The sequence below is a fragment of the Camelus ferus genome, chromosome 14, assembly GCF_009834535.1.
Source record: "Camelus ferus isolate YT-003-E chromosome 14, BCGSAC_Cfer_1.0, whole genome shotgun sequence".
In the NCBI taxonomy this organism is placed as follows: Eukaryota; Metazoa; Chordata; class Mammalia; order Artiodactyla; family Camelidae; genus Camelus; species Camelus ferus.
This window is the reverse complement of record NC_045709.1, coordinates 34,291,804-34,311,146: the sequence shown is the minus strand read 5'-3', so window position 1 is coordinate 34,311,146 and position 19,343 is coordinate 34,291,804. Positions and strand designations below refer to the sequence as shown.

General features: G+C 50.1%; 1 protein-coding gene across 1 annotated transcript; it reads right to left on the bottom strand.

The window, feature by feature from the left end:
- Nucleotides 1-3,519: 3,519 nt before the first annotated feature.
- Nucleotides 3,520-4,971, bottom strand: LOC102510673 (G-protein coupled receptor 183). The gene is made up of 2 exons (XM_032496026.1): nucleotides 4,477-4,971; nucleotides 3,520-4,122 (listed from the first exon to the last, which is right to left on the bottom strand). Exons 1-2 carry the CDS (start codon nucleotides 4,954-4,956, stop codon nucleotides 3,889-3,891), a joined length of 714 nt encoding a protein of 237 aa, XP_032351917.1. The 5' UTR covers nucleotides 4,957-4,971; the 3' UTR covers nucleotides 3,520-3,888.
- Between the last annotated feature and the right edge of the window lie 14,372 nt (nucleotides 4,972-19,343).

Genomic DNA, 19,343 nt, shown 5'->3' with positions numbered 1-19,343 from the left:
TCTTCCTTTTGCACTGGAAGCCGGGTTCTGGAACTGCCTGTGACTCACCGAAGCTGCCTGGGGCCCAGCAGGCCTGGAACCCACGTCCTGTGGGTCCCCGTCCGGAAGGCACCCCTCCAGCCCCACCTACTTGATAAATGTATGAATTAATGAAGAAGTGAATGCGAAGAGGAAACTGGCCCCAAGACAAAATGTAAATTATGACAGCAGCAGGGTGCCCCCAGCCTGTCCTTTCCGCAGCCCCTGTCCTCACTCCCTGCTCCCTCCTGCTGTCAGGTGAGCAGCCCTTGGTGCTTGCAGACTGAGCTAGTGAGTGTTACTGGGACTGGTAACATCCCACCTCCGTCAGCTTCTAGCACTTCACCCTTTACATGCAACTGACCGAAGGGAGTACCATCAGGGGTCAGCATTAGGCATAGGAACACACACACCGGGCTCCTCGCCCCCCTGGGACGGGCCACCTCCTGCTGCCTGTCCCACTGCAGAGCTACTAGGGCAACAGAGCCCAGACCAGGGCTTCTTGGAGTCAGAGAATGTGGGTGCTGAAAGGTGATGTAGACCACAGATCTTGACAATTACAGAGGAACCAGGGCATCCGTGTCATGAGGGATTTGTGTAACCTGAGGTGTGACCTGACCTCCAGGGTTGCGATCCCCGCAGGTGGCACGGCTCCTCCCTGAGCCTGGCTGCCCACAAGCCTCACACACGCCTCCTCCACCTCCTTGTCTGTCCTGTACGCAATCACTTGGCCGAATGAGAAAAAAACTGTAGTGAAAGCTGGACAGTGGTTACCTTGCGGTGTGTGGCGATGCCAAGGAAGCTGTGATTCTCAGCGGGAAGTGCTTTCTGGAGAGAGCAGAGAGCCCGTAGGAACATTTGGGTATCTACGAACTTGATTTATGAAACTCTCTGTTCTTCCTCCTTAAAATGTCAAGTGATTAAAATTCTTAGAAGTTATCACGAGACCTCCCCCCAAGGGTAGACTCTCCCTGACACCACAGCTGGTTGTCCACACGGAGGGAGTGGGACTCGGGGACCTCGTTACAGAGCCTGGCCCTGCAAGGCCGCCTGGGCCCCATACCTTCCCCCAGACTAAGCTCCCACACACAGGGTGAGGAGACCCCCTCAGGGGTCACTCTGATGCTTCCATTTTGACATGAGTCTGAAAAACAAACCATTAGAGTTCACCTTTTTGGTTTTGACCAACTGTGTTTAATACAGACCCCTGTTACTCCTACCTTGGTGCTGGGGCTCTGATGTGGTCAGGGATGGGATGAGACTCGGAGAAGAGTGTCTGGAAAGAGGGGTGTTCAGAAAAGGGTGGGTGTTAGAAGTTGGATTTTGGTCCCCAAAAATGATAGGATGAAGTCCCAACCCCAGGTGCCTATAATTATGACCTTAATTGGAAACAGGGTCTTTGCAGGTGTAATCAAGTTAAGATGAGGTCTGTAGGTGGGCCTGATCCCAGATGGCTGGTGTCCTTAGGAGAAGACAATGCCACGTGAAGACTGACACACAGGGAGAAGCCCGTGTGAGGATGGAGGCAGAGATGGGGTGATGCTTCACAAGCCAAGGACACCAGCAACTGCCACCAAATTGCCACAAGCTGGGAGAGCCTGGAACAGATTCTCTCTCACAGTCTTGGATGGAAGCAGCTCTACCGATACCTTGATTTTGAACTTTTAGCTTCCATAACTGTGAGAGAATGTGTTTTTTGTTGTTCAAGTCACCCAGTTGATGGTGCTTGTGGCAGCCTTAAGTGACTAGGCCGTGGGGCTCAGGCCAAGGTTCACAATAGCTTACACCTGGTAACAGGTAAATGTACGCACGCGCCAGTTATGTAGGCCTTATAAACAAAGACGTAAAGGTACGCATGCGCTAGTAGCATTCTGTAAGTAGGATGGACAAAGAAACAATGCACACGTGCGGGCAGAACAGATAGAAGCAGGACAAGTGCGCCACGCGGGTGCGCCACCTGGTTGCACTAGAAGAAGGTGCTAAGCTCCGCCGCCCGCTGCCCGCCGCGCGCCACCCACTTGTACTGTAATGAAGTGCGTTTCGCCCCCCGTCGGCTTCTCGCGCATTCTTCCAGCTGGGCAGCTCACCTCCTCGAATCCCTCTGCAGCCCCCCTCGGCTGGTGGTGCTTTATTACAGCAGCCCCAGCAAACTCATACCGTGGGCAAGAGAGAGGCCGACAAGAGTCTCTAAGGAGGGCCAGTGGTTCTCAAGTCTGAGCGGGCAGTGGGACCACCCCAGGGGCTTGGTAAGACCCAGAGCGCCGGCCCAGCAGGTCTGGGGCGCAGCCTGAGAATGTGCATTTCTAACAAGTCTCCAGGTGGTGCTGACACTGCTGGTGTGGGGACCACACTTTGAGAACCACTGCCCTAGGGGCCTGGTAATAATGAGATGTATATCCCTGCTGATATGAGTTGTGCCAGCCCACTCAGAAAACTTCAGAGGCCACAGTCAGTTTTCATTTAAATGATTGCTTTAGTTTTAAATGATTTACACATGTGTTGATTCATGGACCACCCCCCACCCCCCGCAACACAGTAACCCCATGTGGTAGATATTATAGTCTCTGTTTTTACAGACAAGGACAATGAGGCTCAGGCGTGGACATGAATCTTCAGCAGGACGCTTCCCCTGCTGACCTCCTGAGCTCAGGAGTCCATGCTCAGAGCCTGGGGCATCCCCGGCTGGTTCAGCCTCAGAACTCAGGTTTTCCTGTTTGTAAATCACACCCATCGTCACCTAGCCTGGAGAGAGAGCCATTCCCCTCCTCCTGCAGCTGCGTGCAGGAAACCAGAGGGCCCTCGGCTCTGTGCTCTCGCCCACCCATTGTTGCTGCTTCCTGCTGGAGCTCCTGATCTCGTCCTCTTTCCTGGTGCTGTTTTGTTCCCAGATGCCCTCCAGATGCGACTTCCTCCTTCCTACTTCCACGTGCTCAGCACAAACCAGCCCCAAGCAGCTTTGGATCCGAGGAGCCTGGCGTGCAAGGCAGACAGGTAGGTGATGAGAACCGCCTGTGAGGACGGTCAAGAAGACTGTATAACGTCCGGAGTTAGGTCAGCAGCCCTGGCCCCTCCCCAGGAGGAGGCCTCTGGTGGTGAGGGCAGCGCTGGTCCTCGAGCCCCTGCACACTGTGGACTGGCCAGGTCCCTTCCCACCACCCCTGTGTGCTCTGATAAGGGCTGGGTTAGTGCGGGCAGGGTAGGGGTGCGAGCTTTCCACCCGGCCCAGTGTGGACACAGACTGCGGGCTCCCATGAGAGTGGCCGGGGAAGGGTCCAGGGAAGGGTTTCAGCACACTTACACACGTCATACGGCCACGCGTCCTCCCTGCACCACTCAGACTCTTCCTAGAAACTAAATACCCAGTCCCTCACTCCCACTCCCCAACAGAAGAGGCGGCCAGAACAATAGCTTGGAGAGCATCCTCCCTGCATTTTTTTTTACTTTCTTAGGAAAGCCTTGGCGTTTTTGTAAATGTTAACTCTCAACTTTTAGAAAGTTTGTTTTGGGGGAGGGGTACTTTTACTCTTTGCAACAATTTGCCTCCCCAAATTGGAAACCTTGTCTAAATGGTGGGTCTAGGACTCAGCCAACGATTCTTTTGGTCTTGTCTGCATTTGCTGTGAAAATACTCTTTTTCCGGGAAGAAATGGAAGACCGGAGGCCAAGGATGCAGTGGTGTTTACTAGGATACATTAAAGGTGGATTCACCTTGAAGCCAACGCAAACCTTAGGGCTCCTCACTCACCATCCAAGACCCCACACCTAATTTTGCATCTATTGTTTTGTATTCTTTTTCCTAAAGAAACCACTCCCCAAACTGTATTAACTTTAGGCCCCCAACCGAGACTCAGTCTTAAAGCGCATGATCCGTCAGACCTCATTCTCCTCTAAGGGTGCAGAGCCTCCAGTCTGGTTGATACTTTGTGTTTCTGAGGAAGCTCTTCCCGGGCAGGAAGAGGAGGAGGATGCTGACGCTTTGCGTTTCAAAACGCCGAGGAGCCAATTTCTGTAACGTGTAGACGCAAAGAAGTAGATGATGGGGTCAATGCTGCAGTTCATGTTCATGAGGCACACGGTGAGCTGAAGGGACAGTTTGAAAGCCCTCTGCTCGGGGCAGGTTGGCGGGCGGAGCATCCGTCTCACCATGAACTGGATGACGTTGAGGTGGTAGGGGATGAAACACGCAACCACAGCCACCAGCACCACCAGGGTGAGCAGGCAGGCCCTGCGGTGGTGCCCCTTCCTGCTCGTCAGAGGGTTGTCTCGGGCTTCCCTGCACAACTTCAGGGTGATCTTCACGTAGCAGAAGAGAATGATGCCCACCGGCCCGCAGAAGCTCAGGGCAGAGATCAGCAGGATCATGACGGGCAGCCTGAGCACCGGCTCCACACTGTCGTACTCCATGCAGGTCAGCCTGCCGGCCACCAGCTTGGTCAAAGGGATCAAGAGCAGGGGCACCGTCTGCAGAGATGCCAGGGCCCAGACAGCCACACAGACCAGCCTGGCCCTCCCGGCCTCGCGGAGCTGGGGCCACTGGTGGGTGCGGACCACAGCCAGGTAACGGTCTACGCTCACGCACGTCATCAGGTAGATGCCCGAGTGGGTGTTCACGTAGAACATGAATGCCATCAGCCTGCAGAGCCCTTCACCGAAAGGCCAGTTGAAGTCCAGTGTGTAATAGGTGATCTTTCCGGGCAGGACCAGGGTGAAGAGGAGGTCGGACGCTGCCAAGTGGACCAGGTAGACACCTGTTGAGTTGATCTTCTTGCCCTTTTGATAGACAAGGAAAAGGGCAAGGATGTTTCCCAGAGCGCTGAAGACCAACAGGGCCATGTAGAACAGAGAGAGCGTCACGCTGGCCGCCCGGGGTAGGTGGTGAGGAAGGCAGGAGTTGGCATGGTGGATGAGCCTGTTTGGACCAGCCGTGCTGGAAGCCATGTCATAGAGGTCCTTGGGGAGACAAAAAAATTAAGATGTAATATTGCATCTGTGGGGTTACACCCCTATATAATAATAATAATTTGCTGAAGCAACATGCACATGAGAAACATTTCTTTTTAAGGAAACTTTATCTTGAAGAGTGACATACTGTTCCAGTTACTGTTGCTGTGTAACAAATTACACCTCCCCCCTTAGCAGCTGAAAATATACTTTATTATGTTTACAGTCAGATTTTGAACGGAACACAGTGGGAATGGCTTTTGTCTGTTCTCCAATGTTGGGAGCCTCAGCCGGGAAGAATCAACAGTTGCGGGTTACTCAGTGGCAGAGGCTGGGACCATCTGGAGGTGACTTCAGTCAGACGAGTTGTGGTTTGTGGTTTTTGGCTGGAGCCTCCACTGAGGCTGTCAACTAAGGCACCTGCATGGGGTTGCTCATGAGATGGGGGCTTCCTCACAATATGGCGGCCTGAACGTAACTCTGTTCTTACACAGCAGCTTGAGGCTCTAAAAGAAAGTGTCCCAGAAATTAGGTAGAGGCTCTTAGTTTTTTATTCTCTATATTCTGATGCTGTGACATCTTGGGGCCTGGCTGACCCTGGAGGGACTGCCCCTACTTGGGTTAGCCAGTTACTTGAGTGCACTTTTCAAACGCAAACCAACCATTCCAGAGTCGCATCCCAACCACTCCTACCTACCTGCCCGAGCCACCCTGGGGCCGGGTACCAGGGGCAGCCCCTGTGTCCCAGAGCTCCCGGAGGAGGTTCAAACTGGCCAGTCCTAAGCCTGCTTACCCTGTCTTGCCTGTTCCTTCTCATAGAAACCACAGTAAGGCTCTTGCCCACATTTTGCTTCTCTCCTTCTGTCTCCTGACTGACCCCACGACTGCCCCCTGTGACCCCTGTGATGTGGTGTTGCCCCTCTTCTTTGGGTCTATAAGTAATAAGGTCTCTTTTTCAATGACAATTGTCTCCTGACCTGTTGGCCTTACTGAACCCCTAGTTTCCTATTAATGCTATATTTGAAAACACTCCATCACCTTTTCCAACCTGGCCTCAGAAATGTGGCATCATCACTTTCACAGTCCGTTACAAGTGAGTCACAAGCTCACCCAGAATCGAGAGGAGGGGACACAGCCCCCACCTCTCAATTGGAGGAACGTCAAAGAATTTGCAGCCTTTTAAAATTCTTAACACATACGTGCAAAAATGCACACAAATCATAAAAGGGCAGCTTGACAATTTTCAAAAAGTGAACACATCTGTGTGATTAGCACCCAGATTAGGAAACACCTCACTAGCTCCCCCAAGAAATTCTCCTTTGCCCACCCCAAGCTCTACCTCTACGCCAGGGTAATCAATCTCCAACTTCTAAAATCACGAGTCAGTATGCCTGCTTCTGAAACAAAGTCAATGAAATCGAGCACTATGTGTGTATGTACCCTTACGTGCACAGCTTCATTGAGTCAGCATTAGTCTGTGAGATTCACTCGTGCTGTGGGGTGTAGTTGTGGTTTGTTCCTTCTCGTTGCTGTGGGATAGTTCCTTGTATGAATGCATCACCATCTATATCCATCCTACTGTTGATGAATGTTTCCGTTATATCAAATTCAGCTCTGCACATTCTTCCACGTGTCTTTGGTGGCTCATAAGTATACATTTGGCCGAGGATCTAGCCAGGAGTGAGGCTGGCAAGTCACAGGTTCTGCACACTCTGTTTTAGTAGTCCTGAAAAACAGTTTGCCAAAGTAGCCACTCTTCATACTCCAAGAGTGTACGGGAGTCCCCAGGGCGCCTCGTCCTCGCGGACACTGGGCATGGTCAGTCTTTTTCGGGTGAACTGTTTTGTTGGGTGTGCAGGGTATCTTCTTGTGGTTTCAGTTGGTATTTGGCTAATGACTACTGACGTCAAGCACCTTCTCACAGGTTTATTGATCATTTATATATCTTCTTTATGGTATATAAAGATTTTGTCCCTTTTTCTACTGGGTTGTCTGTCAAAAATGTCTATGTTTTCCTCTTTCCAGCCCATTTTCCCGGTCTGCTAAACTAGCCCTGCCTTTGCTCTACACACCTCCATTTCTACCATCTGCATTCTGATCATCCTTTGACCTTCAGTTTCCACACAAAGAGACAAGAGAGCTGGGGTGGGCCTACCCAAGGCTCTTTGTGCAGCAGGTGAGGCCTGAGTGGCTGTCCACGTGGTGCACATGTGAGCACTGAGGTGTACATCCGGTGTGTGGTTTATCCAAGGGCCACAGTAGCTCACAGACGCAGGACCTGAGATCCAGGTGGCGAACTTCTGTAGTCAGGTGCTGGCCTGAAGGGCACCAGCTCCATGAGCCCCATGGCCTCACTTGAGTCAGGACACAGCTGTCCTCTCCTTTGCCAGTTTGGAACTGGCTGGCAGGGAGCCTGCTGTCGTTGTGCCTCATTTCAGCCTAGGCGTAATCATGAAATTTCCAGGAGCTGCGCCAGCTGCTGGTTATATTCAGGAGATGAGAAAGAACCAAATCTTTACCATCTGAAGGCTTCCTTCCAACTGAATAGATAAGCTGTGCAAGTGAAAACTGCTAAATGGAGGTGTTACTAGTACTGTTTATACATTTCTTTCTTCTAAGCTTGACTGGTAAAGCACCAGTAAGTAATAAACATGTTAAAACGCATGCAATCCCCCTTCTGCTGTTTTCTTTTTTATTATTCTTTCTATTAAATTGGGCTTATGCAAGCAGACTGTTTTTCTGGCACCCCAAGCCCTTAGGTACATAAAAAGCCCGTGCCCCTTGAATTGCACTGGAGAAGCCGCCCTTGCCAGGGCCTGAGGACAGAAATGGAAAAGCAGGTCTCACCTGTCCCCACCGCCAGTCCCTGAGCTGCTTCCAGGAAAGGAAGGTGGGGGGACAGCTAATGAAAACTGGGCAGGAAGGGGCTCTTTGCCCAGCTCAGGGGTTAGGGAGGGGCTGACTCTGCAGAGGAAGGAGCGGCTCCCTTCACACCCCGACCCCACCCTGGGGCTTTGACCATGGTCCTCCATGCAGCCCTAGACTCTGAGTCTCTGAGCCCCGAGATGTGAATCTGCTCAGAGACTTTGTAGAAACAGCCCCCAGTCGGTCTCCTGCCTGCTCTGAACAACCTGGTCCTCAGGCTGCACTGAGGTGGGGCCGTGGGGAGGGGCTTCTGTGCCCCCGAGTAGGAGGCAGAGGGCGTCTCAAGCAGCCGGTTTAGGTCAGGATGGTCTCAGCCACAGGTCAACTCAGCTGCTAGAATCACTTTTCCAGTCACAGGGCAGTGATTTGACATCTGTTGGAACATTGTGTGCCCCTTTCCCTGTCGGCTCAGGAGTCACTGGGCACAGGGAAGGGACTGGTTTCTAAAGAGACCCTCCCCCTGGCAAGCATCCCCTCTTCTGACTTTTCTGGGCCTCCTCCCCAGGACTCACCACACACAAACCCACAGTGCAGGGCACCAGGCACAACCAGAGGCCCTGCCAACCACCACCTCCTTCCCAGAACCTCCAGCCTCTGCAGCATCCACCCCCCCCCAACCCCGTGCTCATGCGGTGCCTGACAACACTGGTACCTTCTCCCCGTGACCCACACTCCTTGGCTCTGCCCTGCCACTTCGGTAATGCTGGGCCCCACAGATCTCTTCTAGTCTTCTTCCTTTTTGGGTATTGTGCACAAAACAAGTGTTCTGGATGCAACTAGGAGCCCCGTCGTCCCCCCTCCCCAGGGCACTCACAAAGAGGTTACACCTACACCCCAAGGAGTGGAGGGTGGGAGCTGTCACAGCTGTGAGTCTAGGAGCTGCTCTGGGGGCCCTCACGCTTCGGACCTGATGGCCTGTCCCCCCAGCGCATCCTTGGCTTATTAATGTGGATGCAGCCCTTCCCCACCACGGGCACTAACTGCCCAGCTCCTGACCGGTCAGCTGGCCTGTGTGCTGTGGGCTCTGCCCACACCTGCCCGAAGGTGTGCTCCTCCGCCCTTTCTGCACCCATCACCCTGTCCCCCACCCCCCACGGTTTCTCCCCCACGAGCACAAAGTATCCCATTTCTCCAACCCATTCCACTCTGCTCTTGGGAAATGACCCTCCATTTGTCTTGTAGGGGAACAGAATTTGCCACTCCAAAATATGCCTGTTTGGCCTAAGGATTGTTTTAAGCTGTTTATTTTTAAGAAACTGCAGGCACAGGAGAAGCTCTGAAAACCAAGTCAAAGTTACTCTTCGTAACGGACATTTATGTTTGGAAGGATATCTCCCCCTACCAGGAAGAGGGGCATGACTCAGTCTCTAGAAACTCTAGTCAATGCAGAAGGCACCGACTGAAGTCTGCATAATTACCCTTGTTTACTGTGCTTTTCCTGATCACCTCCCATAACTGGCTCCCCCACCCCCAACATCTTCTGTGGTCTTTAGCTGAAGAAAATATCTTTAAGGTGGTGGTTTTGGTCATTTGAGCAAGTTACTCAGTTTTCCTGGCTCTCTCCCATGGACACGTGTTTTTAAGCTTTTGTCTGTTTTTCTCCTGTGAATCTGTCTCTTGCTGCTGTAACAAGTGGGCCAGCCAAAGAAGCCAGAGGGAAGAAGGGACATTTTCCCTCCCCTGAAGTCTTTTATGTCCTAATAGGAAGTTACCGATGCATTTCCAGCTCACAAGAGTATTTGCCTTTTGAGACTCACCCAGCTGTGATTGTGGAGGGCAAGGTGTGGTCCTGTTAGGGGGCTACCAGTTAGTGCAGCCATGTAGGGGAGAATGAATGATCACCAGGGCTTCCAGAGGGCTCCAAAGGTTATGTACGCCACGAGGTCTGAACCAGTGAAGGCAGCCAGGGCCCATCAGGCAGTTTTGCTCAGTGATGTGACGCTGACCTTTGGTCCTTCTGGCCCGACCTGTCCTTCTGCCCTGTCAGGACGGGCAGAGGTCCCGGCTGGTGGGCTGAGGTCAGGTAAGGATGCTCTGCCCTCTGCCAACAGAAGCAGAAAGAGAGGATGTGCAAAGAGCAGTACAATCTGAGTCTTTCTCCCCGAGCCCCGCTAGGCACACCCTTCTCCTGCCTGAAAAGACTCACCTCTGGGCCACTTACCTCACCCACCAAGGGTGATGCACTGGGAGTCCAGCAGAGCCTCGTCCGGCGACCGCAGCCTCCTCAGGTGGCCCTGGAGCATGGAAGGTGCCCCCAGCACCCTCCCCTCTGCAGAAGTTGAATCAGTTCACCACACTAGACTTCACACTCTTCTTCCCTTCACCCAGCCCTGCTGGAAAAAAAAAAAAAGAAAAAAAGAAAAAAAACACCAAGGTATCAGCCAAGGTGATCTTCCTGCCACAGGACGAGCTCACTGAGCCACAGGCCTGCCCGCCCCGGCTTGTCCCCCCATCCCCCAAGGAGGAAAGTTGCTTTAGGAGCCAGTTTCCCTTCTGTTCCATTTCTGTGCCCCCCACAGGCTGGGATTTAGACCATGTGACTCTCAAGCCACCAGGGTCAGGAACTTCAAAAGCAGTTGGCATCTCCCCCCAACGGGGGGCAATGAGCAAAATAAACAAGAAGTGGCTTCTGGGGACCTGACGTGCTCAGGCTGGGCAGGAAAGTGAGGAGAGACTTGGCTGGCTCGGGACTTCTTGGGTGTCATCCAGGCAAGGTGCTTTAATGGAGCTTGAAAACCCATCTTCAGCCCTGATGGGCTGTGCTCCCAGGAGCTGCACTTGGCAGGGACTGGACGGGCGGGGTGACAAATGAAACCAGGGTGTCCCCCAGTCGGCCCTTCTGCTCATGTGCCGGAGACGCTTCCCCTACCACATGGCTGGCCGACATGAGGCATCAAGCCCATCCTGGGATTACCGCGCCTCAGTCCTAAATTGTCCCAGGGCGGGGAGTGTGTGCTTCCTTGCGAGGGCTCTCTGAACACTGAGAGAAGGCACTTCAGTCAGCTGCCTGCTCTCCAGCCTGGCCGGAGACATTGGTCCCGGGAGCTGTGTGTCCTTGACGTGGCATCCCACGTGCCGCAGTTTTCCCCAGTCTAGAATGTGGGTCAACACACTCCCCCAACTGGCCTCCCACTGACGATGCCGTGGAACCCGATTATTCCCTTGTGGAGATCGGGCCCTAAAAGATGTCCACCAACACTCCAGATCTGTTGGAGAGAAGTTTGGTAAAGAAGCCGTGTCTTAGCTGAAAATTTTAGCATAAACTCCCCTCCCACAGCCCCGAAGGAAGAACTAGTGTGGCTTCCAGAGATGCCTGACTTACACACAGATCAAAAAGCCTGGGAGAATCTTCCTTGATGTCCTCCAGACATTTAGGATTCTCCCATTAAAAGGAGAGACCTAGAAAGCCTCAGAGGGCAAGAAGTTGTAGACCACCACGCACCGTTCCCTCAGGATTCACTCACAGGTGTGTATTGAGTGCCAGCTTCAAGCCAAAAATACATCCGTGTGTGTGCAGGGGACGAAAAACTCTTTTCCTCTGCCCTCCTGGGGTTAGTGGCTGGGGCTCTGCCAATTAAACTGACAAAAGACAGATTAACAGGAGAAGAGGCTCATGCATCTTGTTTGATGTTAAAATTTTTACTTTGACGTGGCCCCAGGAGACTTCATGGAAAAGAAGTGAAGAACCAAAGTGGATAGGCCTGCGTTTATTCAGCTTTTTAACAAAGCGGTCAGTAGTGAAGACTGACAAGGCAGGGGAAAAGGCAGGGGGTGGAGCATCCAGGGAGGAGGTAAGAGGGAACCAAACGGAAGACGAGGGCTGTTTAGTAAGGTTTGTTATGCACATTCCTCTGTTGGCTCTGGGCTGAGTCTAGAGTCCTCTCAGATGAATGCGTTGCTGTGTTCCTCGTATGGAGGGTGAAATGCCCTTACAAATGGAAATTTATGTCCGGCTTTTAGCCAGAGAGAGGACAGAGATATTTTTTTTTTCTTCTGTTTCTGTTATTTTTTAAAATAGTTAATTAAAATGTTGTGTTAGTTTCTGATGTACAGCATAGTGAGTCAGTGACATATATGTATATTCTTTTTCATATTCTTCATTATTATAGATTATTATGAGATATTGAATGTAGTTCCCTGTGCTAAACAGTAGGACCTTGTTGTTTATCTATTTTATATATAGTAGTTAGTATCTGCAAATCCTAAACTCCTAATTAATCCCTCCCTACCCTGCTTTCTCCCTGGTAACCATAAGTTTGTTTTCTATGTCTGTGAGTCTGTTTCTATTTTATAAAAAAGTTCATTTGTGCCATTCTTTGAGATTCCACATATAAGTGATACCATAGAATATTTGTCTTTCTCTGTCTGACTTCACTTGGTATGTTAATCTCTAGGTCCATCTATGTTGCTGTGAATGGCATTATTTCATTCTTTTGTGTGGCTGAGTAGTATTCCATTGTGTATATATACAACATCTTTATCCATTCATCTGTCAGTGGGCATTTAGGTTGCTTCCCTGTCTTGGCTATTGTAAATAGTGCTGCTGTGAACATTGGGGTGCATATATCTTTCTGAATTTGAGTTCCCTCAGGATATATGCCTAGAAGTAGGATTGCTGGATCATATGGTGAGTCTATTTTTAGTTTTTTGAGGAATCTCCATACTGTTTTCCATAATGGCTGCACCAAATTACATTCCCACCAACAGTGTAGGAAGGTTCCCTTTTCTCCACACCCTCTCCAGCATTTATTAGTTTGTTTTTGGACTTTTTAATGATGGTCATTCTAACCAGGGTGAGATGATACTTCATTGTAGTTTTGATTTGCATTTCTCTGATAATTATGTTTCTACTATTTTTCTTAATTGCCTTCAGCTCAAAATAATCCTTATTCCAGACTGGCACATGTAGGTGGCATATTCTAGTCCGCTTCATGTGTATATGCGACTGGGAGCTACAGGTGGGCCCTCCTTGTGTTCATAAAAACACATCGGTGAATCCCTTAGCACGTGCTTGGCCTGAAATCTGGCTGATCCCTTGTGAAGTTATCATCTCTCCTGCCTATTTCTGATCTTGTCCAAGTGTAAGTAGCAACTCCCACTGGCCACCAGCCTGTGCTTATCACCTGTACTGTGCACTGGACTTCACATTGTCTGGGGCTGCTCTCCAATGGTTTCTTGAGCAAGAGTGTTTCAGTTCAACCAGTTGATGAGTTCCTCAGGGGTAGGAACCGCAGCACCTCTGTTATCTAAACGGGATGCCAGAGTGGAAGGTGTGGGAGGGAGACACCACCTGGTCCGGGGAGACCAGAATTCAGGGGGCCTGTGAACCTGGAGGAGAAAACAATTACCTCTTTATTTTCACTAAGCTGTAACTGCAACGTGGCTTTGCAGCAATGGACATGGGCAGCCAGCCTCAGTGGGATGAAATGAACCTGTGACTCTGTCACTGACAGGAATCATGGCTCCCTGCACAGCCCACGACAGGTGACTCAAGTACCTTGAAATATAACGGAAGCCCCTCACTGCTTTGAAATTACAGTTGATATTAGTTAATAAGGAACATCATATTAAAAATCTAGTTTTTAACATTTGGTAGCTGTTTTTTAACATGAGTTGTTTTTTGTTGTCTTATATATTTTACTTCATGCCTCTTATTTTTCCTTAATTGAAGTATACTCGATTTACCATGCTGTGTTAGTTTCTGATGTACAGCATAATGATTCAGTTATACATGTATTGCGGAAAAATGTGTTACAACAACTTGGATCTGGGCGAGAGGCCAAGCAGCACTCAGAGAGTTGGAGAACTCAGGTTTATTACACCAGTGGGCCCAGAAAACTTAACACTTCAAGCTCTGGACCCTGTCTGTAGGTTTACACAGGCCTTTTATAGGCTGTCAGTTTTACATTTTGCAACATCATATGCAAATAAAGTACAACAGAAGTTGACCAACCAGGAACAAGCTTTGTAGAAATAGACCAATCAGGAGTGAGCTCCATGCAAATGAAATACTACAAATGGACCAATCAGAAGTTAGGGAAGTGGACCAATCAGAAGTGAGAGTAATAACTAATCAGGAGTGAAGGAAATAACCAATCAGAAGTGAGCTCAGGGAACCAATAGAATTCTAGGTGTAAATTAGCCACTTTAGAGGCAAAAAGTGAGATAGAGCCTCTGGGCCAGGGAACTGGACGGTGCTAAGAGGAGGGCAGCGGCCCTGCCCAGGGATCCTGCCAGTCTTTTTATGGGGCTTCCCACCTTACATGTACATATATATTCCTTTTCATATTCTTTTTCCATGCAGGTTATTACAAGACATTGAGTATAGTGCCCTGTGCTACACAATAGTCCCTTGTTGTTTACCTATTTTGTATGTAACAGAATCTGCAAACCCAAGCTCCCAAGTACTACATGCATCTTAAACCACTGCTCTGAGGAGGGTCCTTAGGTTTCACCTGAGGGCTCCATGGCACAAGAAAAGGCGGAGAATCCTTGATCCGGTCTAACATTCTTGTCTTCCAAGTGGGGAAACTGGGGCATGAGATTGTTTTTTTCCCCAAAGCCTCCTGGATATATCCATCAAGACAGAACCAGAACCCTTGGCTCCTGGTTCCTTTTCGGGGCTCTCCTCACAATGCAGGGCCCTTTAATCCCTACACCCACCTCCTATCAGCACCAAACACATGATGACTCAGCAAATATTGTTCCCCAAAGGCTGGGATTTGGACCAGTGGTGCGACTCCCTGGCCCACTGACTGTCCTGATTCCTCAAGGCTGCGTGACAGCTTCCTTCCTTGTACTTTACTTGGCATCTTCCACTTGGCCCTGAATACAGCAGGGAAGTTGCTGCTCATCAGGCCCAGGAAATCGTGATAATGGCAGCCTTAATGGAGGGCCTACTCTGCGTCAGACACTCTTAGTTGTATTTATTTATGCCTCACTTCATCCATAAAGAGGCGTTATTATCCCCATCTTACAGATGAGGAAAATGAGGCTTAGAGAAGTTAAATGATTTGTCTAACACCACACAGCCAATCGCATCAAAGATCCAGGCGCTTCTGAACGGTTCAGTTACAAGGAAGTTGCAGCTGGGGCTGGAAGTTAGGGCAGTGGCCAGGGCAGAGTGTCACTCAGATCTGAAGGACACGAAGACTCAGTGCTGCTATTCCTGGGGTGGGTGGCACCACTGCAGCTGTGGCTGGTGATATCTGAGCTTTGGCGACCACCCTGGGTGTTACCCTTAAAGCAGCTTCACAGGGCACTGATTTCTGGTGTGATCTGTGCCTGCCCAAGGAAAGCAGAGGCGTCCCCCCTATCTCATCTCTGCGGTTTGCTCGTCTGTGTTCTGTGAGCATCGTTAGCCCCCAGTGTAAGCAGAGAAGCACCGTGTGGTTTAGTTCCAGGTACAACCACCGTCTGGGGTGGGGCAGGGGAGGGGGGGGGGGTCTGTAGAGTTATGCCTTTTATCTTTTTTTTTTTTTCCTAATGATGGAGGAGGAAAAGGATTGGGAGTGGATAAAGATGTATTTGTTTCAAACCCCTTTAATCATTGATAGACTTCTAGACACTTGAATAACATTTACTCCCTCATCCACAGTGAATGTCTACATTATGCTGAATTTCAGAACCATCTAGGGATACAAAAGTGACCAAACCCTTCCTCCTGGTGAAGTGGACAGATAAGCAGGCAGGTGAGGCCTCTGTGGAGAGACAGACACAGCAGAGAGAGTGAATTCAGGGACCACCGTGGAGATGCTCATCCCGGTTCTGAGTAGTCAGGGAGGTTTCTTGCAGATGAACAGTGAGGATGTAAGGAGGAAAGAAACTTCCCTCTTCCCTTCTGGGTTACTCTGACTGGTCTAAGAATTACACTGACATGAGACATTAACAGGAGAAAACCCCATTTTAATTCTTACATGCAGGAGCCCCACATACATGAGAGGTTCAGAGACAGAAAGGTAAAATGGGGTCTGTAATCCATCCTGAGTTAAGGAACAGGGTAGGGGCCTGGGACTTCCAAGGACAGGAGGAGCGCTCACCGGATGATAAGGAGAAAAGCAGATGTTGGGTAATTAGGTGTGTTTTCCCTGATGTACAGATGGGGCCACTTTGGTAAAATTGATCTCTGATAATAACTCTTTTCTGGAAAAAATCCCCAATTTCAACTCATTGAAGTGGTTAAGGGAGGACAGGAGTTTCTCTTGAACCCACAGGGTCTCAGTTGCCTTTAGCTCAAAATAATCCTCATGCATAAGTGGCCCATCTTGGGAGGCCTGTTCTGAACGCTGACAAGGATGAGAAACAATTTGCCAAATACTTTCTGCCACTGAAGCAAAGGGAAAGCAAGAGCGGGGAGCTGTGTCTTTTTGTGTCACTTTCACTCATATTTCACTGACCCACACCAGCCACGTGGCCACACCTCACTTCGGTGGGGGGGAGGTAGGATCCTGCCACGTGCTGGGGGAGAAACGCCGGGGGAACCAAAGACTATGGCACCACCAAGTAGGCTGTCTCTCCAACCCAGGACTCGTGCCCACTCCCTGGGACTCTGGGATCAGGCCAACATGTTCAAGCCCTCAGATCTACTCCACCTCCTGGGTCAGCCCATCTCCAAGAAGCACACCCCAAGGCCATCCCGCACGCCTCCCTTGCTCTCCCTCAACCTGCCATCCACCGTGCCATCTTCTCCACAACCTACTTGGGGCTACTGCTGTGGTCCAGGTTTCGCCATCTCTCTCCAGGAAGACAGCCACAGCTTTCTCAATTCCCAGTCCAGGCTCTCAGTCTCAACCCTCCAACACACATTATATTCCCCGTCCCACTGTAAGACTGAGTTTGCTAAAATGCAGTGGCCCTGCTTTTTCTTGGGACACAATCCTAATTACATGACCCGGCGTTTGCTGCTCTCTCTGCCTGGAATGCATTTCTCCCTCCCACAAGTCCTGGTCAAATCTGCTCAACACTTCCTCGCTTAAGACAGCTGTGGCACCATCTCCTCCAGGCAGCCTACCCTGACTGCCTCCACCCACCACCTAATGTATATGCTCCTCTTCTGACCTCCCATCGCACCTTACACATCTCTATATCCGTGTACACTGTCTGATAATGACAACCTTCGGTGGGATTGTGGGCCATTGGGGGAAGTGACGAGCCCTCACGCATAGTCTCTCTAGGGCCTGATGTGGAAGAGGTGCTTGGTAAATGATTACTGAACACAGGACCGGGGTGAGGTACTGCTATTCCAAATCCATCTTTCTCAGCTCCAGTTGGCTCGTCTTCCTGCCTCCACTGAAGCCTTCTTCTTACAAGGATTCATTGAGCATCAACTTTGTACCCCGTGCTAGCCACGGAAGCAGGGATACCTCATAGTCCATGACACATCCACGCCCACAGGAGCTTTTAGTCTGAGCGGGAAGTGGAGGTACCTCCAGGTCACTGAAAGCCACGTGGTGCTGGACACGGGATGACAGCTGGGGGTGAGGAGCCACCCCCCTCTGTCTTCCCGGACCTCGTAGAGTCCCCAGACAGGAACTCAACAGTCTCCTGCCCAGTCCTCCCACTTTGCAGGTGAAGAAGTTGGGCCGGCGGGCGAAGTGATGGGAGTCGTCCGCAGTCACACAGGTGACCACAGAAGACACTGAAGCCTGGACCAGCCTTTGGCCTCCCAAGCAAATGCTCTTCAAGAAGGAAAAGGTGGGGTGCCTCTCACTCCCCGAAACACACACCAAGAATGCAAGCCAGCCCTCAGTTAACTGGAAACAACTGTATTTTCTCCTCCCTGCGCTCTTCCTTCAGGAGGAAACTGCAGTTCAATTGATTTATTTCTTCTTTTCTTTCTTTCAGTCAGTGTTGTTATTTAAGCGCATTTCATGCTCAAGGTGCTGTGCTGGGCGCTGCTGGTGATCCATGAAAAAAACCTGCCTTGCTTCAGGCTGTGGGAACGAGGCCTCTGTGGCTGCACATTAACCAAGAATGCAAGGGAAATGCCAAATGGGTGGACCAGGCGAGGAAGACAGCTTGCAAAAATTTCACGAGAAAATGCCCCCAGGAGAGATTTAGTCAGAAAAGCAACTGCTGGGGAGATCCCTGGGCTCCACTCAACCCTCAGCCCTGATCAACTCCCACCTGCAACCCTTCTTTGTAGGTCAACTTCACTGATGAGCCTGTAGCTGAAAAAGCGCAGAATCAACAAAATTAGATGACACTGTCATCGCTGTGTGAGTCTTTCTCCTAGACCCACACTCTGCCAGCAGGATGGGACGCTGTCCTTCCCGGGGCCCTGCACGGCACCTCCCCCGGTCACCACGAATCAATGTGTGCGCATGTGTGTGTACGGGATGAATGTGTGCCTTCTTCTTTCTAAAGTTTGCTTGTTGCAGAGGTTGACCCCCAAAGGAGTATCTCCTCAACGTTTCATTGTTCTTTTAGGAAGCTTTTGCTGAAATATAACATATGTCATATATGTTATGTATACCTATAACAAAAAAGGGCACAAGTCATAAACTCAATCAATTTTCATTAAGGGAGGAAGAAAACTTTCGTCTACCCTTCTAGGTTCTTCTGGCTGGTCTAAGAATTAAATTGACATGAGAAGGGGTCAAGGGATAGCTCAGTGGTAGAGAGCTTCTTGCCTAGAATGCACGAGGTCCTGGGTTTCAATCCCCAGTACCTCCATTAAACAAACAAACAAACAAACCTAATTCCCTCATTCCCAAAACAAAAATTGACAGGAGGAAATCAAATTTAGTTCCATATTTATGGGACCTCCCCCAAAATGAGAAGTTCAGAGACAGGAAGGTAAAATGAGGTCGCTATTCCGTCCTGAGCTGAGGGATGGGATAAGGGCCTTGGGCCTCCAAGGACAGGAGGGTCACTCACAGGACAATAAGGAGAAGAGCAGATGTTGGGCAATTAGATGTGTTTTCCCTGACATACAGTTGGGGCCACTTAGGTAAAATTTCTCTCTGATAACAAATCTTTTTCTAGGAAAAATCCCCAATTTAAATTCTTCTGGGGAGTTAGGGGAGGGGCAGTAATTTCTCCACAACCCGCAGGGTACTGATTGCCTTTAGCTCAAAATAATCCTCATTGCAAAAGTGACACATGGGGCAGGGGGCTCATTTTGAACCTCTATAAAACACACCTGTGTACTAGCACTTAAATTTAAAAAAAGAACATTCTGTGCACCCCAGAAGCCTCTTCCAGTCACTACCTCTCAAGGTGACTTTGCCCTAGATTATTTTTGCCTGGTTTTGAAGTTGATGTAAGTGGAATCACCTGGTATATGTTCTTCCAGCTCTGGCTTCTTTTGCTCAACATTGTTTTGGTGCAACTCACCCATATTACTAGTTGTAGTTTATTCACTCCATTGCTGCCTCTGTTCCTTTGTTTGGATGTATCAGTACTTATTTTCATGTTTCCTGCTGAGTTGTATCCAGCTGAGGCTGTTACAGATAGCA

Coding starts and splice junctions, on each gene's coding strand:
- LOC102510673 (XM_032496026.1), bottom strand. CDS start 4,956: ATGGCTTCCAGCACGGCTGGTCCAAACAGGCTCATCCACCATGCCAAC. Junction 4,123..4,476: donor CCCTGGCATCTCTGCAGACG/GTGCCCCTGCTC, acceptor TGCCCCGAGCAG/AGGGCTTTCAAACTGTCCCT.